A 25,979-nucleotide genomic window follows, 5' to 3' on the forward strand; every position below is an offset into this window, starting at 1 on the left:
GGACTCCTCACCAACCTTTCTGCCAGTGCTCCACTAGTGCCACTCCGATTAGACCTTGGCATTTGACCCCTTTCCCTCTTTATAAAACTCAGACCCCTGTTGTATTGGAGGAGGATGTGCTCCTTCGTAGACTTCTTGTCCTTTTGGCTGGGCCTGGAAAAAATCTTAAAACTCCCTGGGGCTATAAGGATCCCATGGTTGAGGTATGTTTTTCGCAGTCTTGAAGATATTGGAGTGAAAATATGTGGGCCCAGTCGGAAACGTTGTGTGGCATTTACAAGTCTGTGCTTAAGTAGCTGTATTGGAGACATGCAGATGGTAGATCCCACAGGACTGGGGGGGGGGCGCTAGGTATCCCGACCTCTGCTTTGCTGGAATTTAAAGACACCTATTGTCTGGAAGAGTATATGAATACAATTGAACCCCAATCTGCCTGATCTCTTTATATCAAGTTTCACGTCTTGACCTTGCCACTTTAATCATTTACTGTGAAGTGGCAACGTCCCCACGATGATGCTGAAACTGACCTGAGCTTTCCTTTTTGCCATGCGGCTAAGGAAACTATAGACCATGTCCTGTATTTTTGTCCCCAATATCATGCACATAGGAGGAAGTGGATTTTGCCGCTGTGCGCAACCGGAGCCTTAGGGACTATAAAATTGCAACTAGGATTCTTAAGGCGGACACCACGCAACCAATTGTATTTGCTGTTTCTCTTTTTCTAACATATATGTGGAGACACAAAGAGAAAGGGGTTACCCTGTTGCTGCTTAATGCCTAGTGCCCAGAGCCTGTGTGTTCTTATGTTGTATTTTGCAGTTTACCGTGATTTTAGAAATTATAGGCTACTTTTGAATATAGACTTCCAGCGCATGTTACAGAGCAAATTATCTCTAGCAGCTCTGAAATGTACTTTGTCTCATACTTCAAATTGTTGCTATGTCTCCCCTATTTGCTGCTCGTTCTTATTCTTATATCCCTTTTTAAACTATTTTATATGCTATGATTTCATGGATTTTAAAGATCTAATGATTTTATTTTTTTTAACCTATTGTTATATCTGCTTTCATTGCAATTGCCAGAATAAAGTCTAATAAAAGTTAAAAGATACATTAATAGGTACAATTTTGGGGGTATGAACGGCAAGCACACCCCATGCCCTGTTTTATTGACTAGAAGAACTGCAACTCAATTTTGCCATAATTCTGCAAAACAAATCTTGCACATTTCACACTATCCTTATGATATTCAAGTTGCATTGCAGCTGTGATATTATCAGCACACTGAGCTATGCAGCTTGCTTCAGCACCATTCAGATATATACAACTGTGGCCCTGAAAGACAGTCTGGCAGGTTGGCCTGCTAGCTTTGCTTCTTGCTAGCCGTCACAAAAGATACACATTAATAATTTGCAGATCCATATTGGACCACTTTGGATTTCTCAGGAGATCTCTGTGTGTGGGGCAGGGATGGAGGACCTTTGATCTCTTAGTCCCTAGTTTGGATGGGAGTGATTCAACTTCTATACAGTTTGGCTGCTTGGGCACTTCCCAGTAATGTAAACGTGTCCTCGGTTTACTTTCCAATAAAATGATCAGCTGCAAACAGAAAACAACAATGCAAATGGCTCCTCAGTTGGCACTCAGCAGAGAGGCCAATGATTGGCACTGCGTGTGGTGCGACTGTTCCTTCTACCCCACATGGACAGGTTCATCTTCACTGGCTGATCTTGCAAGAAACTCACCCAGCTGCTGGCGACCTTAGTCTCCAATGACCTCACATCAGGTATTTAGAGTCTTCTATTCCAGACCTTGCGTTTCTACAAGAACCTGTAGGTGACTCCATCTGTAGTCCGGTCTATACAGATGAACTTGTTTACTCACTCAAGGGTCCTTGTTAAGCACTTCAGATAGATTCTTCTGGATGTGTAAAAGCTGCTGCTCTGACAGAAGGGCTACCTCAGGGAGCTCAAATCCCTTAGACTGTCAAGCAGGCAGAACTACATCTTTTATGGTAGATGGGATTCTTTAAAGGCATACTTCAGAGGCTCTCTCCCAGGCAGTGGTCGAAGTGGGGGAAAAAAAGTAGGGGAACTGTGGGTGGAGACTCTGAGGGCGGGGATAACCCAATGATTGGATCAGTGGGCGAAGTCAGAGGTGTGGCCAGAATGTGCCAAACATCCCAATTTTTAGTATTTGTTTGGCATTTCAAGGACCAGTTACAGCTTATTGTGTTCTTTAATTCAACCAATGGATTCACTTGATTATTTAAGGTTTAATAGGAGTTATTGGCATTTAAATGCATTCACAAAGTGGGATATATTTCCAATCTCACAATGTCCCAAATACGCTTAAAAGTGAAATCACAATCCATTTGTCTCCAAGCCATGTAGTTTCTCTTATTAGCACTTTTCCTCCCTTCTTCAACAAGAGAAGTTCAAACATGAATGGCAAAATATCATAGTTTGCAAATGTTTTCTACATAATTATGGCTCTGCCATATTTGCCAAATAATACATCATCCACTGCATAATCTTACAGTTTTAACTAATCATTTTTGTAGCTCAAACAGATAAAAAGTTACTTAACGTGATTTGAGTTGCTGCAAAGTGGACCGCCCTTTACAAAGGTTGACTGATCACCTTTCTCACTGCTGCTTTTGTATGTTATACTGATACGAATGAGGCAGAATCTTTGTAGAGACTTAACGTGTAAAAATGTCAAAATAATAAAGTGTAAGAAAATATATCGCATTACGCTGCAGCCTTTTTTTGTTGCATAATTTAGTCACAACTGCGTCATCACTTTGTCCCCCATTGCTGCATAATTCCAGTGGAGGTACCAATGGTTGAGGCGGACTGGCCTCGATGGCAGGGCTGGCTTTAGTGCTCATGGCGCCTTGTGCAACAATGTTTGTTGGTGCCCCCAATGATCACCTATGCCTTGGACCACCCTTTATCAGTCCCCCTCAAGTCTCCATAACCACACTCTTTCTCAGATGCATTTAATTTGATTTACAGCGCCATTCACACCAGCGTACGTTGTCAGAGCACTTTACATCACACACACACTACACAGAGAGAATCATTTATAAGTGTGTAAATCCCTGTATAGGAAATGTTACATAAGACAAAGGACTACAAGGTGTAGAAGCCACATGACAACCATACTAGTAGGCAGTATAGTTTAATAGCTCACTATTCTATGTTAGGATTTTAACTTATAAACTGCAAGTAACAAAAGGATCTCTCGGACAAAAGCAATAACCTACTAACCTAGTTAACATTATGTTCACTTTGTGATCTGCATGGTACATGTTCTTTGCAGCAGGCACATTAACCCTCTGTGCTACCTTTCCAGGAGTCAACCCTTCCACTAGACAAAACTCCAATCTCTCTCTAGGAAGAACATTAATCACCGAAGTTATCATGACATTTTTATTGTTGCTGAAAATTGATGGAGGCCAGGAAGGAGGCAACAAGTGTGTTTTTTAAACCGTAATATACTTGCGAACACTATGCACCCACCCGAAATAGATACCGAGTGCGGTCCAACCATTTGCACCGCCCTAACCTGCTCAAGGTTCATGTGACCGCAGTGACAGAGTCACAGTGACTGGATCACTGTGCTCCATGTTCTGCTGCTTCTTAGGCCTGCCCGTAAGACTGTAGATGAACTTCAGTATGGATTGTGGTGGACAGGCCTTCAAGGTTAACCCACAATTGACGCCACTAGGGTGCACCTGCTTGTGCTAAGACATCAGGCCTTCTAAAGTCTAGTGGGGCCTTCTAAGGTCTTGCATGGGAATATGCTTCCTCAGTAGAGTGGTCTGGTGGACTGGTCATGAAGGCAGAACCCGTTTCCCCAGTTCCAAATTCGACAGCTCTGGCCATAGTGCCACATCCTCTCCCCCACTGAGCACCATACTGCCCCACTGAGAGAAACTCGCACTGCCTTCAGTTACAATCTAGTTGTGCCCCCTATAAACACTTGGATGTGGCTCAATTCAAATTATGCACTTGAAAAGAGTAATATGTTGCCTAAAGAAAAAAAGTCAAAGCAACCACACATTAGGAATGCAAGATTAAGTAAAGCATGTGAAATGTAAGCAGAAACAATATGGTTGCCATAAAGATCTCTCACTCACTATTCAGAAATCAGCAAGTGATTTTACCTGAAAAGTTAAGGCCATGATTACAGGGCCCGGAATGGACCGGTTTTAATGCCTATTGCTTATATCCTTACAAAACGTAAGCAGTATGGTTTAAAAAGACCACAGAGCCATGGTACACATTTTGTTTTCCAATCCACCCATCAACCAAGTATTGCCATACATCCCGGAATGGTGCACTTCCCATCTGGGGAAAATAATGTTGTTCAAAGAAAGATGAGAAAACAAAAGTAGCGCTTCACTGCAAAGTCTGTAAAGTGAGGCTGATGTGTTTGGATGTGATTAAAACCAATATGGCCACTTTGCAACCACTCTGTCTTGCTTCAGTTAGTTATGTATTTATTTTTAATATTTTAAACCTTTTATTTCTCTCCATCTCGAGGCTGCACTTTGGAATAGAAAAATGTCAGACAAAGGGCATTTCCCGCAAGAGTGTTTTTCTTTTTTCGGTCCATTTCATAGAGAAGCAACTAAATGAAAGAAGGAAAGAGAGGTTGAGAACCGTTTCTTCAAGTCACGGTTTTCAGTAAGTGAGGAGCAAGACAGAAATAAAGGGAATAACAGGAAGAGAGGAAGTGCAGCTGCCAGCACAGAAAAGAGGACATTGTCCTTCTCTTCTCTGGGCAGTAAGGAAGAGACAGAGTCCTTTTCCTTCTTTGCCCGTTCCCGAACGTCCACGAACTCAAGCCCAGCCTTATCTGGATGCCTTTGCTATTTCTGCCGTCCTGGGACACCGTTTTGAAAAGATAAAGTAGGGGAACAGAATTTTTTTAAATAAAAGAAGTAGGGACACGCCGTGCCCTTCCGATCCCGCCCACTTCGACCACTGCTCCACGGACACAAAAGTCGTTCATGAAAAGACTCTGAAATCAGTACCAGGAAATGGATTCTTGAAATAACATTTGAAGGCCGTGTACGGAATTTCAGTACAAGTGACGTCAACTTGGGCTCTACAGAATCAAAGAAGCCAAGAAAAGCTACAAAATAACCCATATAAGATTTTCGTTTTTAACCACTAAAAAATGTGCCGAACTCTTCACTGAGGAATTCAACTACACACACTTTTGTTTATCAGACTACTTATATAGCCCCTTTGGCCTCAACGCTCTCAACAATACTCGTCAAATTTTAAATTACACCTCTTCATATCTCCTAGCCCTCCTCAGGGCAGACCTCTAGACGTACTCGGATAACATGAAACTCTTGAAAATCTTAAGGAGCTCATCATTGACTCATGCGCATAAGATCACCTTTCATAACTCCAGTGTTTAATGGAGGTAAACTGTCTGAGCCCTAATTCTTCTAAAGTAGAAATACTATCAGCTCAGAAGCCAACCTTTAGAACTTCGTCCCAGCCTTCCCAGCTGCAATATTTAAAGACCCTTGTTTGTTCCCCAGCTACTGAAAATATGACAAGCAGACTCAAAGAACAAAATTCTGCACCTCTTCCTCCTTACTTTTAATGCTTTATGACACCCCCATTGCCGCTCAACCAATAAAAAGACTACCAGAATATGCAACACCCATAATAACGAGCCTCGTGATGGTAACTGTGTATGGTCCCACAATTAAAGCACAGTCTATGAATGTATTACTTGAAAACTCATTGACCAGCATTATAAACCTCCTGCTGGCAATGGTCCCACAACTGCCCTTCAGCCTATGAAAATATACAAGTAGTAATGTTGTGCAGCACCACAATTGCCCCATAACCTAGAAAATACCACCCAAAGATTCACATTTCCAGCGCTATGGACCTCATGCATGTACTGTGGCATGGTACCCCATTCCACTGCAGCCATGGCAAAAACCGAGAAGTGCAAGTGGCCTCACAGTTGACCATGGCTGAGCAAGTAAGCCAGAACACCAATCACACTTACGGCAGAGGCACGCTTACTAAGGAATCACAAGTATTTGCAAATGAGGTAAGGCAAACATTTTAGCGGCTTTTAAGGCTCAGAAAGTCTGTCTCCATCCAACACTGAAGGAGCAAATCCAGGAACTTTCTTCATGCTCAGCCAACATGACAGGACCTGCCGATGATGGCGAGTCTAGAATCGTGCACTCTTTTTCACATGTGATGTAAATTGAACCCTGACTTTCCCCTCAGCTCTACATCCACTCTTTTTGCTCACACTAGCGCTGTAGTCTGTCATAAATAAATGAATTCAGTTGGAAACTCTTGTATCACTTGCCTTGGCAGTGGTGTTGTTTGAATTTGCACTTGCGGGCCCCTTGTTGGTTTTAAGCTGTCTGTTTTTCCTCTAGACCCCTGCACCGCCAGCCCTTGTTTGAACGGAGGGCAGTGCCAGCCTGCCCGCCCAGACACCTTGCAGCATCCCAGGGGATACACGTGCCAGTGCCCGCTGACGTTCACGGGCCTCCTGTGTGAGAAGCCTCGGCTGCAGGTAAGGCCACTGCTCAGGCAGAGCAGTGACTGTACGCCCTCTCCCACACCATGCCCTGCAGAAGGGGTCCACCGAGCAGCGCCCCTCTCAAAGACACATCCATGACTAGGTGTTGATTTTAGACTATCCTCTTCATTATGCAGTTCTGGCAAGCTGGTGATTAGTGCTGTGCAATAGATCAAAGGGCCGCGGATCTCAGCTGCCAGGACCAGTCTAGCTGAGATCCATGCATGAAGCAGCCCTGGCACACCCTAGGAGCCGAGAGCAGGCAGAGCCTGGCACCAGAGGGACATGTTCTGCCTATAGATAGTACATGGCTTTTGTTCAAGTTCCAGAAGATGCAGTTTAATCAAAGTGCCATTGTTTTTAACTCTTTTTTACTGGTTTTATCAATAAAGCAGCAGATGCGATTGTTCCGAGTCCAGAAGGAGGATGTTTTAGGATATACATAAACATAAATCTACTTGTTACTTTTTTCCTTTTGTGGCATGGGCATAGTCCCAGCAAACAAGTTTCGAGGGTGGTCGTAATGCCTTGTTTGGTTCCATCGTTTACCAACTGAACTATTTTGTTCCAATAGAACTTGAATTTAGGACAGTTCCAGACCACATGTATATATTCTGGCCTAGTTCCACTCAGAGAGGGCATGCAGCCCTCTTAGTTGGGTAGAATGTATTTATCTTCCCCAGGGTCATATATGCTCTGTGTAGTTAAAACTGAATCAGTTGCAAACATATGTTCTTGTTTATCTTAGTGGCATATGTGAGTACCTTCTGAGATAGGTCTCTGTATGTCCACTGCCTCACGTTCTCTCAGAGTGTCTAAGGGAGGTGTAATTTGGTAGATCAATGCCCAGTACAACAGAGTAGCGGCTTTGCTTTTCCCTTTAGCACTGAGGGTTGTCTTCAATCCCTGGTGTGTGGGAGGTTTGTCAGTTCCCATCCTTCTTTCTTCTTTTATGGCAACAGTAACCGTTCTTTGGAACAAACTGCCCCTTGTGTAAATCCTATTCCTTGTTCAGCTTCACAAAGTCTAAGTGTGTGTCCTCCATACAGGTCCCCTATGCTCAATACTCCTCTTTCCTTCCATATTTTCAAGTCTCCTTTGTTTGTTGCTCACAGGAGGGCTCCCCATCCATCCCTAGGAAACTCCAGCATATAGGCTACCAGTGTGTGGCGCTTGTGAAGGCGCCGATTCCAGCAGTGTTATAATACTCCAGGGGGATTTCTTCCCTCTACTCCTCCTCTCCCATGCCATAGAAGAATCCTTAAATATCCTGCCATTGACGGGATCATATTAATCACCTTCCATGCCCTGCCATCCAGTCTGCCATACAACTTGTCAGCCATTGCAACTGGGCGGCTAGATAGTACACTTCAAAGTCCAGGGAAGCTACCCCACCCTCAGATGTAGTAAGCAGTAGCTTAGATAGTGACACCCTATATCTCTTTGAGCCCCACACTAAATCAGTGGGGATTGTATCAATGTCACGGAGCAACCTCCCTGGTGTTATCAATGGTATTGTCACAAAATAATATAGTAACTAGGGGAGTGCCGCCATTTTGGTTACTGCTATCCTCCTCATAACTGTCAGCAGAAGCGTACCCTAGAACTGCGCACATTTCCTCATTGCCTGTATTTCCGGGCGAATGTTCCTGCCAAGTAAATCACGGAGTGCACGATATAACTGCGGCCCCATGTAGCAAATTGTAGTTGTTTTGTTTCCTATTTTTAGTATTCTTAGGTGAGAGCAATGCTACCTCCACAGACATCTGTATCGGGTAAGCACAGAGAACTTTCCACAGTTTACTCTCAACCCTGAGATAATTCAAAATGTGTCTAATGCCTCTGTTGTGTTCTTCGAGGCCCACCGCATATCACCCACATGTAATCAAAACACCCTTGTCTCCATTAAGAGAGACATCATAGCTTCACCTGTGCAGACGTGGCCCTTGGCGTTGCGCTTCCTAGTATGAGTGCGAGGTAGTGCTGTCTAGAAGGATCTTGAGAGTTGGTTCTGTGTAAAATGTGCTTCCTAGATCTTGTGCTAGAGAAAGGATTTTCAAGATTTTTAGGTTCATTAAACCATTGAATACGTTAATGAGGTCCATTGAGATTCACTGTATGTAAATGTATCTTTGTGGATATCCCGAAAATCTCCCATGGATGTAACCATCCTGGATCAACATTGGGCACGCTTGATCTAGATCGTGATACTAAGAAACACTGTCTAGAATATGCTGTCTAGTCGAATCTGTCTAGAATGTTCTTCATTGACGAAGATCTATACACTCTGCTTCCTAGGTGCTGCATCGTAGGGATTCAGCCGCACCCCACTGATGGAACCCAGTCATGGTTAGACATGTTTTCTTGTGTTCAGTGGTTGGAGGGTATACCTGGTCTAGCTGTTTAGGCTAAATTACTTCTTTTGAGATGGGAACATTCTGATTTGCTTATTGTTTCCCCTTCTGTAAACGTATAGATTGGCAGTTGTAATATAATGCATTGTTGCCCAGAGGAATTCCCAATGTTAAAGATTCGTTCTGCAATTTCCATCCATTAGCTTGTGTTGTCTAAATGAGACTTCCTACAAGGGAGGGGTGAAGTGAGCTATGGTTTTCCGCTTGCTTTACCACTTTACTGGAGTTTACATATCTGAGAGACCCCGTAAGGCTAAACTATATAATAGCTACATTGGGTTTATTTCGAAGTGCTTAATAGCCAGTGCTTCACAATAGAACGTTAATAGATGTATGTTCTGAGGTAGCACAGTTATATATAGTGGTACTTCCTAGAATAGAGCTTTTAATTTCATCTATGATTATCCTTCCACTCATACTTCTTCCTTTAGACAGGCACTCTCATTACTATTACAGTGAATGTGATGTAGTATCTGACACTGTCATTTTATTATGTTATCACCCTGCAGACATGCTCCATGCCTCAAGATGGTGGCAAGTGCACTGATGGATCGTCACAGCAACCGAAACAACACTGGTTTTACAGTGCTAAACATCGTCGCTGCATGGAGTTTCTCTACACCGGCTGTGGTGGCAATGCCAACAATTTCCTTAGTCAAGAAGAGTGTCAGAGGCGTTGCGAGATAGGAGCTTGTTGTTACCGCAGCCCGATAGTCAGTGGAGTGCACTTTGGTTATGACCGTGAGGGATATGACCGCTACGGGTACAACAGTTCAGGAGTAGACCGCAATCAGCGAAAGAGAGTGGTCTTCAACCCTGTCCGATCTGGGCCTGCATTATTTGGTCCCAACGGGCAGATCTTTAGTGGACTCAATGATGGCCGAGAATTTGACAAGTATGGATTTGATCAGCAAGGGTATGACCGAGATGGCTTTCACAAGGAGACTGGCTTCAACTTTACTGGCTACAACCGCAAGGGTGAACATGATGGGCGCATGGAGTTTAGCAGTGAAGGCTATGACAGAAATGGGTACAACCGGGCTGGATTCAACTGTGGTGGCCTTGGTGCTGATGGCTTCAGCTACCTTGGGTTCTGTGTGGGGTTCACATGGCAGTGTGAGTCACTGTCACTGTCTCAGTGCCAGGCAACGGATGGGAAAGTGGCTGGGCATGAGGTAGTCAGCTTCTCTCCAGGCAAGAAGTGTGAAGAGACAGCTTGCGGTGAAAGCTGCGGGTGCTCCTATGCAGGAAGAACCTACCACTTTGGGGAATCCTTTGAACATGGCTGTGAGGTGTGCCTCTGCAGTTACACTGGCGCTGTGGAGTGCAACTGCAGGCAAGTGAGCCAGCGCAAAGAGATCCGAGACATGACAACAGAGGAGCGAAACATCTATCAGAAAGCTGTCCGGGATTTGTATGCCAAGGAAGGTGAGCCTCTGTGAAAGCATAATTTGAAGTTTCTTTTGCATGATGAGCAATATGTTTGTTCCCTTTTGCTGATAGTGCCACTTCTTTGTTCAAAATATCATTAATTAGTTGAGTGTATCACTTTTTGCCCAATGTGTCACTCCTTTCCTCAGTGTCTCTCTTTTGTTGACTGTGTCATTCCTTTTTCACTAGGTCAGTCCTTTGTTCACTGTGTTACTCCTATGTGCAATGTTTTAATCCTTTTCCCAGTTTGTCGCTTATTTGCCATGCAGCTTATTTTGTTGTGCCTAGAGTACAACTCCTTAGCCTTGGATGTTAAATATTTGTTCAATGTTTCACTCTATTGTCCTATGTGTCTTAGGAGGGATTGAGCAGGCTACTTCTCTAAACATAGTTTTGCCCTATCAGAAGGGTTTAACGAACCTATTGTTACCTAGGGTTTACATAGTTTCTTAGAGAAGCATGTCTGACCTTATGATGCTATGTTGTTGTCTGTTCTGTCCTCACTCTGCATTCTAAAACCTGTTTTTCTTTCTTACCATCCTTAACTCTACTTTGGGGATCTGCACAGACATGTGGGAGGAGTTTTCTCGACTGAAAGCAGAGTACTGCCCCCAGGCCAATGGCAGGCTGACCTTTTTGCCTTGGCATCGCTATTTTCTGCGGCTGGTGGAGAGGGAGCTCCAGAAGGTCTCTTCCTGTGACATCGCCATCCCTTACTTCGAGTGGACTGTAGACTCCGGGTCCCTGGAGTCATCTGTAGTGTGGCAGGCCAATTTCTTTGGGGGCAATGGGGACCCAAGATCAGGCTGTGTCCTACATCACCCATTCCTACTTGGGAAGAACTGGGAACCTTGTCTCAGCAGAAGATTCAATACCTCAATAGTGCTGCCGGATGCCATCAACATCCAGCTCATTCTAGCAGAAGAATCTTTCCAAGAGTTTTCCTTCCATGTAGAAGTACTCTCCAGCCTCTTCCATCTTTGGGTTGGAGGGCATATGGCATCTCCCTTTAGTGCTTATGACCCCATCTTTCTCTCACATTATGCCTTCATCGACAAGTTGTGGACCCTTTGGCAGGAAAAAAGTCCTGATGGGCTACCCCGCTACCCTCCAGATGCACGTTACATCAAGATGAAGCCTTTTGATGTTGCCCCTGATGACATCTTGCTTGCTCAGCAACAGCTGTGCACTAGATATGTCTCCATCACTCTTGGAGCACCCTGTAACTACACAGTGAGACCAAAACATCATAGGATAGAAGGGCATGTGTTTGAATCTGACTATGGACCATTTGACCTTCATGGTTATAATATGATGGGCTATGATCGCAGAGGTTTTGACCATCAGGGCTGGAATCAGTACGGCTATGGAAGAAATGGTTTTGACAGAGATGGCTTTGATTTGGACGGATTTGATATTTCTGGCTACAACCGCTACGGATTCAACAGATCTCAGGTGACCCCTTTTGGGATGAGAAAAGATGGGACATTGCTTCCCGAAGTGCGAGCTGAAGTTATTGATCCACTCTTCAGGAATGGATATAACACTTACGGGTATGACAGATTAGGCATGGACAAAAACGGATTTGATGTATTTGGTTTCAACCTGGAAGGATATGACCGAGACCAGTGCAACTATTTTTTTCACGGCCCTCATTACTTGAGGTTCTACTTCTTCATTCAACAGCAGGTGTATGTGCTGGGGAAGGATGTCTTAACCAATATCAAACGTATCTGTCCCCCTATCAGTCCTCTTCCCTCCTGGTGGTTGCAGCATACCTGGGTGACACGGGAGGTACATGTGACCTTGCAGGTTGTGAGGCAGCTGGAGCAGAGATGGACTTCACAGCACATGTTTGACAGCAGCTATATACCCAACATCTCCTCAGTGAAGGAGAACAACCTCTGGGTACCAGTTACCCCCGACCTAAGGTAAGGCATTGAATGTGAGTGTGTCAGAAGGGTTTGGGAAGGCTGCCATGAACAGCTGATTATGCATGATCTTCAAATTCTCAGTCAAAGAAAGGAGTTCGACATAACAAGAATATTGGCCCTTTAAAGGTGTTTTGCAATGTTACAAAGAACTGACGATGTGTTACTCAGAATGTGGAACATTATCCAAACTTGCCTTGAGTTATTCATGTTTTCGCTTTCCCAACATGCACCTGGTTTGGTGACACTAACTCCCCTCTCTTATGTTTCAATATGATTTATTATGTATTTAAAAAAGGGGGATGCATGTACCAAATATAATGTGGAACATCAATTGTCATAATATATAAAACTTGATTTTGTGAACATTAGAGAAAAAACAGAGATTTCAAGCAGCATTGGAGTTCGTAAACAGCATTTAGTAACAATGATCAATAGTCATCAGGTTCAAGTTGTTAGTTCAAACAATGCGAGTTTCAGCCTATCAAGGAGTGCAGGCCCAGGGCTTTCTCAAGGCTCTCCAGATTTGTAAAATATTAATAAGTTAAATCTCGTGGATATGGGATTTCAATGCAGTCATAAGGAAAATATGATGGGTATCTTTATGCAGCTGAGATGACTAAGTATGACTAAGGGCAAGGAACTCCTGCATTTTCTTTGTAATAACTCATGTTTCTGTATTTTAGTAAAGTAGGTCGAAATAATCTGTGGCTCCTTCAAGGGGTAAAACAAGTTTGTACATGATAAATAAGGTCAAAAGAATCCTTTGAGCAATACAGATCACCGACGCATATGAATCAGGACATGTTTAGAGGCGGAAGAGATTCTCCATAAAGTGATCGGGTCTCCAACAAAAGACATCTCATGTGGTCTGGACCTGTACACATCTATGAAAATTGAGAAAGCTGGATTTTTTTTGTCACTGTTACTATATACAGACTCGTTTTACCCTTCAAAGGAACCATAGATTATTTCGACCTGCTTTAATATATTTGAAAGGAGCAGCATGAATGTTTTTTTTCTTGGTGGGACCTAGTCATCTCAGCTGCATACAGGTACCTAACATAGTCCCTTTATGACCGCATTGAAATCCCTTATCCACAAAATCACAATATTTAAACGTTAACATTTTAAGACTCTGTAGAGTTTTGGAAAAGCCCTAGGCCTGCACACATTGCTAGGGCGAAACACGTGTTGGCTGAACAACTAACAACATGCAACTGGTGACTACTAAATGTTGTTATTAAATGTTATTTCTGAACTCGAGTGTCGCTTCAAATCTCTTTGGTTTTTTTGTAATGCTCACTAAGTCAAGTCTTATGTATCACGACAATTGATATCCAGCATTATTTCTGGACCTGCATACACCTATTATACATACTGAATCTAACTGGGTTAACCTAGATCCAATGCACATTTCATTCCAAATATTGACCAAGATTTTATTAATCTATGAATTGGGTATTGTGGGACAAGTGAGTATATCATATAGCCCTTTACCCCTAATCATGATTTATTATGGTATGTTATGTCATAGAGATTTGTACACAGTATATTGCTATTAGTATGGCTGTGCTGACACACTGGGAATATGAACATGCAGATGTTGAATGCATTGAACCTCTGCACATTTGCCACACGACTAAAGTGGTGGGGACAAAACGACTTAGGATTTCTGACAACCTCTGTTCCTCCAGGGAGATCACACTCCCTTTATCACCCTTGCATCTCCTCCCTACACTGACTGCTGCATCTAATCTGCTGCAACACAATCGAATCACAAGTTTGACAATCACACAACAAACCCCACTCCTTTTGCAGCAGACTCTCTCTACCTGCACACTTCTCCAACCACTCATGTAGACTTTGGCCTCCAATCACTCTTAGACAAATCAATGCCAATATCGTATCATACCACAGACAGTTGCATTCTATTCCAACACGAAATTGAAATTGCGAAATTTATTGATTACTATAGACCTCATCCGAGATCCACAATATGTTAAAATAATATATACAGATTTCCAGTCCCATAGTATTACAATATATCATGAAATTCTTCATAAACAAAAAAGATTTTGTTCTTATCTTATATATCTCTAAAATAATAGGAATAACACTTTAAAAAAGTAAAAAAACTTTGTAACATACAAATTCATCAGGTCGGGTTCTTATAATCTCAATCAGATGCATAGTTCTAAAAATATTATATTTTGTACAAACCGGTTTTAAAAATCGAGGGCGTGCATCTACCAAGCTACTATTTGGACAGACAAATAGGACATTTACCAAATCTTGAATGCATCCATTACACAAATCACATTGGCCGGTTTTGTTAAAATTTCCGCCCCACCTTTTCGTTATATCTTTTAACGGTGGTGTCCTCAGTCTTAGCATCAGGATGCATTGCCTAACCTTATGGTGCAGTGTAACACTCAAACATTTTGGGATCTCTTTATACTCCACCCTAGCTAATGCGAGCTTGGAATGCGATAACTGTTGAAAATAAAGTTTATCCATTTCGTAGTTCAGCCTTGGAGTAGATTCTAAAAAGAACTTCAAGAGTTCCGGGGACCAACTTTGTAAAAGGTTCTAGTAGCATTGAAAGTGCTCCAAAGCGATCTCTAAATTTTGTTTAAAAGTATATACTCCTGGATCAGTCTTAACAGTTTCCTGACATATAATTGCTCTTAATGTACCATCATGTGCATGTAGCATGTTGTAAGCCCACTGACAAGGTTTGCCATAGCTCACGCGTATGCACTCACTGCCCATAATTCTACTCGAAGTGCCTGAACGGGAGTAGCTTGGTTTGTAGTCGTAAGCATATGCAAGAGTTTTCCCTCCTTGAGATATTCCAACACTAGATAACAGAACATGACCTATTGAGGAGAGGAGTCCTATAAAGGTCTCCGATACACCTCATGAAGTAGATTGAAGGCCTTCAGAAGCAAGGGGGCAGTAACTGTTACTGGTGTGTGCTTTTACTCTACTATACATAACTTGTCCAGTCTCTGTATTTAGTGACTTTCAGTAAAGCACAGTAAAGGGCAGAATTTGTTTCTGATCTGAGTGTGGTTGTATTTGTATTGCATGAATCATTTTTACAAAGCAAGACTTTTACATTTGAAATATGACCTCTGAAAGTTTAATCTGAGAACGAGACACCAAACTCAATGTTAGATTTGACATTGGAGCCAAATATTGAGTGAGTTGCTGGGTATTCCTGATACTGTCACATAGGGTCTGAGATAGATCTTGTTGATGTAAGTAAAAGTTATAGAACATTGTGTCTCTGTTTTTGGGCTAGGCTCTCGAGCCCGAACTAACGACTGCCTTTCCAAGTTTAGCTATGTTCTGTATTCCTACTACAAAGCTGTACACACTCCTTCAGGCGCCTTGTTGCCATGAGACAAGCCTTACATTCTGGTATGCCGACGATACCCAGTTGGTAAACACCAATCTGATTACAACCACCGGATTTAAGAAATCCCGGAAGGGGGGTAGAGCTTTCGGAATACTGGCCTCACATATTTGGAATGGGCTGCCTCTGAACCTTAGGCAGGAAATTTCATTGACAGGGTTTAGGAAGAGCCTGAAAACCTGGCTCTTTCCAAGGAATACAGATTAGCTCTCCGGACATTGACAATTGAGTTTGCTGTCTTTGATGTTATTCTAACCAAGCGCCAGGATACCCGTAGGGTGGCAGTTTTGCGCTATATAAATTATTTTTCCATTCCATTCCATCTCAACAGTGCATAAGGATGTTAACCACTCCCTCAAACTACATCACTGTATGATCACTCTGAGCAGTTGGATGAGCAGGCACTGCATGAAGTTGACTTCAAGCAAAACTGAGGTGGTTCTGTTTGGAAACCTTTTTCCATTGTGGTCTCCAGCTTGGTGGCCAGACACCCTTGGCCCCCTTCCCACACAAGTAGTTATAGCAAATAATCTTGGGGTCATTATAGACAAGAAACTTACTTTTAAGTCCCAGGTCTCCAAGGTTGTGTCATCCTCCTACTTTACCATCAGAACCTTATGCAAAATTCCCCCATTCATTCCCAAAAACGCCAGAAAGATGGTGGTGACCTTCCTGGTATTATCAAAATTGGATTACTGTAATGGTCTATATATCAATCTCCAATCCAACCTATTTAGAAGGCTGCAGTAGGTTCTAAATGCTGCTGCCAGACTAGTCCTGGATGTTCCCAAATATCAGTCTGTTAGGACAAGTATTCAGGATCTGCATTGGCTGCCAGTTGGTCAACGTGTTAAATTTAAGGCTCTCTGCATTGCCCACAAGGTACTGCACAGAGAAGGCCCACAATTTCTCTGAGACCTTTTTACCTGTTATTCCCTAAATAGACCTCTACGTTCGGCCAATGCCAACTTGATGACACTGCCAGAATTAAAACGACAAACTGGGGAGGGAGGCGTTTCAGTTATAATACCATCAAGGAATGGAACTCCCTTCCATTACATCTTAAGAAGACTCCCACAAGACATGTTTTTTTTAGAAACTAGTTGTTCTGGCACAGTATGTTGAACCGGAAGCGCCAAGACACTCACGAGTATAAGTACGATATATAAATTGCATTAACATAACCTAACGTATTAAAATGGTGCATGTTAACTCTTTCTTCTCACCATTATCCCAGTCGGGATACCATGGTATCAAATAGAACCTAGTAATTTACACAGAAGTGCATGGATTTGGTGCCATTGAAAGGTGATGGATTGCGATGACTTGAGATAAAAAGTGTCCACAGCAATCAACACAAGCTTCTCACCCTGCAGTCAGTGCACCTTTAAACCAGTCGGTGGAAAGGGAGGTGGAATTGTGGCAACATGCCAAGACTGCTAATATGGTGGGGCATTTTACAGCGGTGTTGTGTTTGATGGTTCTGTGTGGTATGGAGTGTGGTATGGAACGTGAGAAGGTGGTACACACATAACAGTTACCTGAGTCACTGTGAACCAGGAAGGCGTGTATGTATTAGTAGCAGTAAATGGAACGTGAGATCCCAATTGTGCTCTTGATAGCATCCACATGGGCAAGGACACTCCAGGCAGCCATGAGTGAGTCTGAGCAGGCTTATGATCACAATTAGTCATTGCTTTTAATGGAATCTACAATTGTGCTCAGGAGTGTGATGCAGGACTGATGTCAGGAGCCGGCAGCGAGGACTGTTCTAACTCAGAAGGAGTATAAGAGGCCACAGATCTCTGATCAATTAAAGATGGATTATTTGTGGATCATTGAAAATTCACAGTAAAAACATTGAATTTGTTCTTCAATAATAAGCAATTCAAATATTCTAGTGAGTAAATAAACCCTTTATTAGGTTTGGCCAAATCTTAATAATCCTAGATATTTCATGAGCATTTACAGAAAAAGCCTAGAGCCTTACTTAAAGTCTGTGGAAACCTAAAATCTTCCAATTTGTGGAGAAAAGGCTAAGTACAGAGTAGATTTCAGCTGCTGAATTTCCTCCATTAGATAATAGTTAGAATAATGAAATTAAGCTGGTCCTTTCTACTCTAAATGTAACGTTCCTGCAAGAAATCGTAGCATTTTTACTTACCACTAAACCCAGAATCATGTCCTAGATCATCACCTTTTTTAAACTGACTAAAAGATTAATTCCAATATTTGTACCATTGTACATACATATGTAGTAATTGTACATTGAATAGAAACAAATTTAAACAATGAACATAAATTGGAATGTTAGGCAACTGGTAGTAAAAAATAGAATACACAGAATTATCTGTGACATCCTCGTTCATTATAGCACCATTGCTTATTGTTGATTAATGAAAGACCCTTCACCCACACAGAGACGCAAGGGACAGAATTATTTACATGCTATTTTTGACTTTTAAATAGATGTTTGTACGTCCTCTGAGTCAGCCAGATAAATATGCAACTGACAATTCCACCACAGACTATTGGGATTATCTCAAGAAAATAACTGCTGCTTTCTCATCCCTAATTCCAAATGAAAATCTCCAGGCTTTAGCCACAGGGCTTTTGGACCCTAGGGGTAGAATGGAAGGAAGGGTCCTGTTTTTTAGTGGCTTATTTTGTCACAAGTACAAGCGGGTGAATGATATTTCCCTGATAATTTCTTTAAAGTATGGCTGGAGTTACTTCATCTCCACATGTTATGCAGAAATCTCAAATCAAGGATGTTGGTTAAATCTAATTAAGGAATTTCTAATACATTAAAAATGTTTAGAAGGTTGGTAACAAGTTTACATGTGTGATGTAATATTTGTGCCCAGTATCCAGAGTTTGAATGTTCTAATTTGTCAGTGTTATTCTGATTTGGGCTGTATTCTACCTTTCTCACTTGCAGATTTTGCTTTGAAGCACACTTTTTCTCAGGTTGCCCACTTGGTACTGCCCCCGTGAGTTGCCCGGACTTGTGCCAGGATGAGCAGTGTGTAGGGCACCCCAACGTCGAGTGTCGTGTCCAGATGTGCGGGTCCTGTTTTGCAGAGTGGTATGATCGGATTACTGGCAACAGTGTTTTATGCCAGGGTGGGTGTCCTAGCAAATCTTTATTCTTCTTTGGAAGATCTTGTGTGTGCAGGGTGGGAGGGCTGTATAAGTCTGAGCAAGTGTATGTGACGAGAAAGAGTTACATCACGCAAATGCAAAAGTTCTATGTGAGCCGCCACTATATCTGTTTTGGAATCCCATATGCTTTGTGCAGTGTAAAGCAAACTGAAATGCTCTTCTGAGGCTTTGGGCTCAACAGTCCTTTTTGTCAGAGTCCTTTATTGTCTCGAAAACAACAAACATTTTGTCTGGCTATAAGAAGTCAAGGGATGGGTTATATTTTTGTATCCAGGATACTATTTGTTTTTTCATTCCAACTGTAACCCTAATGTTCCTGAGACAGAGATGGCAGGTCACAACCAGGATCCTAGCAGCTGACCTTCACAACCCACGAATTGTCACCACAGAGGTGCTTAAGGATTGGGCATGTTTTGTATCTGATAGAGATTTGACACTTTCCTTGTAGACTTTTAATGTGTACATGTCTATTCACCAAATGTAGAGAGGGATTGCAGGTAAAGGAGGTTTTCAGGGACACGAGTGAGTTAGCAAGTGCAAGGGATCTTTGTGAAAGGTTATGCATAGAAAACAAGCTAGTAATTACTAGAATGAGTGCAATCAGTGAATGATCAGTATACGAATTGCAAGAGAATTAGTGAAGTCAAGGAAGCTCCCATAGAAAGAAAGCATGATCACTCACTTGAAAAACTGTTAAAAATAAAAGTTGTGAACTAAACAGTGAACAGGCTATGACTCCATCAATGCACAGACAGCTCAGAACACTCTCCCTCATCTTATGCAAGTAGGTTTGCCAGTTTAGCAACTTGTTTGTGTCTGTTACTAATAAGTTTAGGGGCATGTCAGGTAGTTTTTTTCTTGCGTTTCTTGGACTGTCACTGGTTACTGGGCTCTATCCTGTGTTTATACTGTTGATTGTCACTGGTGTGCTAGCGCCACAAGTTGTATTGCACTTCAGTTGGATAGCCAAGTCTCTTTCTTTGGTCATGTGACTTTCCAGGAATAAGTAAACCAAGTAATCCAGGCCTAGTCTAGAACATTTTAGGGATTAAAACTAACATATAACATGGCAAAGTACATAACATTCAAACTGTATGCCCGTATCTTCAAGGAAGAATAAGCACGTCGATTCACTGGTAAGTAAAAGAGGAGTGAAAAGTATATTGCCCTGTGAAAATTAGAAGGTGGTACACCTTCCGGGGCTAGGCTATCCCCACAAATATTTTTATAGCATTTTCATGCTGGGGTTTCTGTTCCACTAGCCCTAAGGTCAATGTTGCATTACTGGGCTGTCTTTGCGTACACTTGGAAGACTTCAAGACTTGTCCGACTTACTATGATGTGAACATAGTCTAAAGCAATGGAATGGATATACAGTATTACATGAATACAATGTGGTATGTTATGTTATGATATAAATAATCCACTTTATGACCGATCTCTGGCTCTGGGCGCGTGGTCTGAAGCCCCAGCTGCTCGCTTTCTAGTAAAAATCCATTCATCCAAAAATCTGCCACCAAAATAACAAGAGCCAAGTTAAGTCAATAGAGGAATTTTATGGTGCACGGTTCAGTGAAGGATTAGGTCAATCGTGTCTATTTGGGACACAGCTCAGTGCAGAGAACAGTTAAGCTCAAATCTTTAGAAAGACTAGTTGTGATCAAGACTTTCTGGTGGCAGAGACACTCATGGACCTGTGCCCTGCACTTCACGGTTAGGGAGAGTTACGGCGTGATTCCTGGGCTCCTTGGGTGGTTAGTGGTTACTGACCTCCAATTCTGCCACTTGGAATAGTTTACCACTGGTGTACCAGGACCACACTCCTTTAGTACCTCTAAAGGAATAGCAAGTACTTTTCTTTAACATATGGCTCCCTCAGGATAGTGAGGCACAGAAGTCCGAGGCTTAGGAGGTGATGCAGGCTAGACAGTGAAGGGGGTATTAAACGTCACATGAGTAAATCTACACTTGTAAGTTTACTCTTACACTTTGTAGTAAATGTACTACTTTTGACTTCTCGTTATTTACGAGTGTAAATGTACTACAAAGTATGCACTTGCATATCTCCGTTTCCTAAAAATAAGTGTAACTTTACTATTTGTAACTTTTCATATGTAGGCAGAGGTCTCTGCCACCAGGGCTGAGATCTGCATAGGGAAAACTACAGGAAAATCTTAAAAAGTGTATTAAATAGTTAAAAAAATAGAAATAATATTTTAATATGAAATGTTGATGACAAATTTTATATAGGTAATAATAATGTACAAGATACAACTGTTACAGCATTAATAACTTATTTTAAATAAAAAATAATTAGTTTGAATATATTATATTAAAATAAAAAATAAGTATGAATTACATCAATCCCAGTTAAAGTAAAATATATGTTTTTTAATAAATGTTATTATTACACTAATTTTTAAATTAAAAGGTCACTAAAATATTTGAAAAGATGTTTTATTGATATATATTTTGTAAACAATAAATAAAATGTATTTATACTTTTTAACTGTAATAATAAAATTAATTAATTTTGACATTCGTTCTTATGGGTTTTCCTTTTAAGTCCCTACTATAGGAAGCTGGCTCTGTATATACTATACCAAAATGAGGTATAGAGTGCACAGATTCCAGTGTAACCCCAAAGGTAGGTAGAGGTAAAAGTAGATAGCACCTTACTTATTTGTGGTAGTGTGGGCAAGCAGTAAGGCTTTATCAGAGAGTAGTGTTAAGCATTTATTGTACACAATTAAGCAAGAAATGATGTCACACACTCAAAGACTGAACTCAGACCAATTTGTTTGTATAAACATATTATTTAGTTGTATTTTATTTCTAGAACCAAGCCAGACCTGGTGCAATACTTTACAGGTATAATGCAGTTGTATACAATTTAAATGCAGTTGGATTCAATTAGATTGATTACAGGTAAGTCAACAGTCAAAATTACTTTACAGTTACTTTTGAGATTACTTTGTACGTTACTTTTCAGATTACTTTTCAAGCTACTTTTTCTACTCAGTGTGATATGCCTAGATATCACACTGGGACATTTCCTAGAGAAAAGGTAAGTAATTCAATTTTGAGATATTTGCAGTTTTTTAAGTTCTCATACAAAACCAACTCCACACAGAACAATTTTCACAAGAAAGCAGTCAATTCAGTCCTATGGGAGGAAATGAGGTTATCGGTTTCAAGGTAATAACCTAGGTTTGGGAGTTGGTTTTCTGCGGGTTAGAACTAGGGTTACCCCAGGGTTAAGGATGCACTCTCAAAGCACCCTCTGTGGCACTAGGGCGGTCGGGTAGAGAGTGCTCAGGTCCAATGTTATCCAACGGAGGATAGGGGGCCTCCGGTTGTTGGATTCTCATGAGCAGGCCACACGTTTGTGGGAGAAATGTTCCTGGTGTTAGGCGCAGGGCAAAGGCGAATCCGATTTAGCACCCAAAGTACACCCTCAGCGGCGCAGGGGTGGCTGGGTGCAGGGTGCTGTTTTGGCATCGGGTGCCCTGCTGTTTTCAATGGGGATTCTCCGATTGCAACAAAGACTGCAGGCTCGGGGACGAAAATCTTCTGGATGTGACCACCGGTTGGAGAGGTACGTTGGGATGCCTGGGGATGCTGGGACACTGTCCGTTGGGCCACCCAATGCCGTGGGATGTTGGGTGCAGGGGTGTCTTTAGGTGTCGGGTTTTCCTACCAGCTCCAGTCGCGGTTGGGGGAGTCCTCCATAAAGGGGCTGCAGGAGTTGATTGGAGATTCGTGTCAGGTCAGAGATCACCAGATCTCAGGTCAGGATCGTTGGGGATACCTCCACGTGGTGTTGGGCCACTTGATCTCGGGCCGGGGGCGTCGGGTGCAGACTCGCGGATTTGTCTGAAGCCAGAGTCTGCAGGGGAGCAATTCCGGTGCTCATAGGAGACAACGTCTTGGGCTTGGAAGGCAGGGCAGGTACTTCGGGTTCTTGAGGCTGCTCGTTGTAGGACACACTGGGATTTTGCTGGAGCAGGTTCAAGGTGGGGACAGGCCGGTAGGGCTAGGGCCAAGTCAGAAGGCATCCTCCTCTTCTTAGTTTCAGCACAGCTTCTTCTCATATTCTTGTCGATTCTTATCTAAGGAGACAAGGTTCAGGGTTGACACTAAATACTAGATTCAGTGGTGTTACAAGTGAGTAAAGGTCGGGACCAATGGGTTTGGGGTGGGTACACCCGCTATTACGCCACCCTCCAGTGGGAGGGGGGCATATGCCTATCTCTGGTTGGCTGGGTCCCCCATCTGCAAGATGGCAGGTACTGAGAGTTGTGCTTCACCTTGCTTCCCCCACCTGAGTGGTGGGGTTGGCAAAGGTGGGCACACCTCCCTTCCTCACTTGGTTTTACCGCTGATTTTCCCACCCAAAGTGGTGTTCAGAACCGGTGGGGGCCAGTTGCTGGAAGCAGCAAATTGCTGGGGCAGTTTACAAAGGAGGTAAGCCTTTGAAGCTTCCCCTTCGTGGACCCTGCCCATTTTGGAGGAGGAGACTTGGCACCTCGTCCCAGGATGTACATTGTTCCAGGCCCCCGTGAGCAGCAGAAACATGTCTGGTGGTGGCAGCTGGCAAGCAGCCACTCAGCCAGGACACTAGAGTTAGGTCGTTTTTCGGGGGTCAGCTCTAAGATGCCCTCTGAGTGTATTTTTCATTAAATCTCACTCTGGCATCAATGTGGGTTTAATGTGCTGAGAAGTTTGGTACCAAACGTCCTAGTTTTCAGTAAAGCCATTATGGTGCGGTGGAGTTCATAATGACATACTCCCAGCGCCATATACTCTTAATGACATTACTGCACTTACCGTGTCTAAGGATTGTGGATTGATGCACCTGTACCCTCACCACTGGTATAAAAACATTGGGCATATGAAGCACTATATCTCTTCCCAGCAGGACTATCATCTGCGTGTCTCAGTTCACTCTGTAAGTAAACGGCAGCGGTGTCCCCTCACATAACTGCCAATTATCTCACCGAGTATTGCCACGCCACAGGCCTTGTCTCGTTTCAATGAACTGCATGAGCGAGGACGCCTCACTTAAATGCAGCAAAGGAGCTCCAAACAATTCTGTCTGTTCCCTTTATAGCTCCTTCTGTATTGAAGATTTTTGTACGGCGGCTCAGCCATGAGAGCTTTCTTGGAAAATAAATTAGTGCACATTCCAGTCAGTACAGAATAATCCACTACTTTCTTGACATTCCCTGCCACTATTGGTACATTTGTACTAGTTTCCCTATTAGGTCTGCGGAAATATAGGATGGATAGACATTGTTTAGCCTTTTCAGATGACCAGCTAGCTGCCATTCTGTCAGGTCACTCACTCTTCTCTGAGGCATCATTGGCAAGTTCTACATCAGCCAGGGAGGAATGGGAAAAGTTAAGTACCCTCAAGAATAAACAAGTAAGGATAGCCCTGCATGGGGCGCTGATGACAGAATATCTGAGAGCAGGCCCAGCCCCAGCGAGCCTATTGGTGCGTATTGAACCGAGAATTTTCTTGGAAGACAGCTAGTTCCGGGTCAATTGGAGTTATATTGCCAATAATTGTACCCGGGATTGGTTGATCCTCATTATGAATACTGCCAAGAGGCTCAGCGAGGAACTCCTTAAAGAGATTGTTGATTTGGAGGAGAGTATTAAGAGCGACACCACTCTTGCTGACACAAAGGAGCAGCTGGCAAGGATTCAGGAAGACCTGTCTGATTATAAAAATTACATGATAAATCAGAAAATAAAGGGATTAAAACGTAATTTAGAACGGTTTACCCACGCATGGGCATTTCCCTATGATGAGGATATTTATTATCAACAAGGAAGTTAACAGAGACAACGGGGTGGTCTGGCTAGGGGAGGGCGACAACCAGCTAGGCGTACACTATACAATTGGACATTTGATAACGCCTCCACTGAAGAGGATGAGGTAGGAGCACAAGCAGATAAAACCAACAGGGTTAGATTTAACATAGATTTAAACATGGATTTTAGTCTGGCACTGTTACTGATGGGCATTATCATGCGGTGCACAAAATATATGACAGCAGGTTGAAAAATGAAATGAAAATACAAGTGAAATGAAAGACTTTATAGGTAATGATTGATTCTGAATAAGGGGCATGGACGGAGATGTATGGTCTGTCACATGTTCTTTTGAGAAGTTCGTTGAGAAGACTGTTCTTTGGGCGCAGCTAATGCCTGTTTGTTTTTGCAAAATAATGGACAACATATGTGTCTTTTTAATGGGACAGGGCGACTAAGAAGTATATAGTCCCTGTGTGACGAGGTGGCTAGCTGGTACGAGGGTCCTTGGCTACTACTGGGTAAATATAACTGTCTGAGTGAAAGGAAAGGGTGAATGTAGGGATTTGAATCCTGTACTGGCTGGATGTGCTTTTAATGAACCTCCTTGGTTGTTCTCAATAAGGGTCCAGAAAAGGTGGACAAAGTCCTCGAGCCCTGAAGAAATTGCCAATACAATTGACAAGCAATGAAACATGTCGGCCCATCATTAGTTGGTCTGCAAACGTGCAGTATGTTTTTATTTTGAATAAGCCCACAAGTTTAGAATAAAAGTGGTCTTGTGGTGACTGTGTGGCTTATCTCAATCTTAATTACATGGGGTTAAATTGTGTTAATTTTTACACATCTTTTCACTATTTTCACAGTTTTTCTGGACACCAATTATGTTTATTTTTGTTTTTGTTTAACAAGGTAGCAGCCTATGATGAGAATCGTGGGCATAACTGGTGACAATTAACCAGCAAGCCCCTCAGGGGGTGCGCACGTGAGGTGCTACCTTGTTCGTTTACATTTTTTTACATTGAGGCACAATTTGTGTGGGATGTATACCTGTGAAAGTATGGGGTATTTTTCTTGAACCAGGTGATTGTTGGTCTTTAGGTAGGTTTTTTAATAAGAAGATATAAGGCAATTATGAGTAGGGACAACTCCTATAAAAAGTGAAAGGTTGTTGTGGAGGAAGAAAATAAACTTCCTTTCCCACTCG

At 42.5% G+C, this 25,979-nt stretch overlaps 1 protein-coding gene across 1 annotated transcript in view; it reads left to right on the forward strand.

Moving 5' to 3' along the window:
* Window positions 1-25,979, forward strand: part of KCP (kielin cysteine rich BMP regulator) — a 622,724-nt gene that overhangs the window by 191,171 nt on the left and 405,574 nt on the right. The window contains exons 6-9 of the mRNA XM_078677796.1: window positions 6,439-6,578; window positions 9,508-10,426; window positions 10,998-12,360; window positions 18,726-18,910. Of these exons, the coding sequence (XP_078533922.1) occupies window positions 6,439-6,578; window positions 9,508-10,426; window positions 10,998-12,360; window positions 18,726-18,910 (2,607 nt within the window). The remainder of the gene's footprint in view (window positions 1-6,438; window positions 6,579-9,507; window positions 10,427-10,997; window positions 12,361-18,725; window positions 18,911-25,979) is intronic.

This window comes from Lissotriton helveticus, chromosome 1_1 (assembly GCF_964261635.1).
Source record: "Lissotriton helveticus chromosome 1_1, aLisHel1.1, whole genome shotgun sequence".
NCBI classification, from domain to species: domain Eukaryota; kingdom Metazoa; phylum Chordata; class Amphibia; order Caudata; family Salamandridae; genus Lissotriton; species Lissotriton helveticus.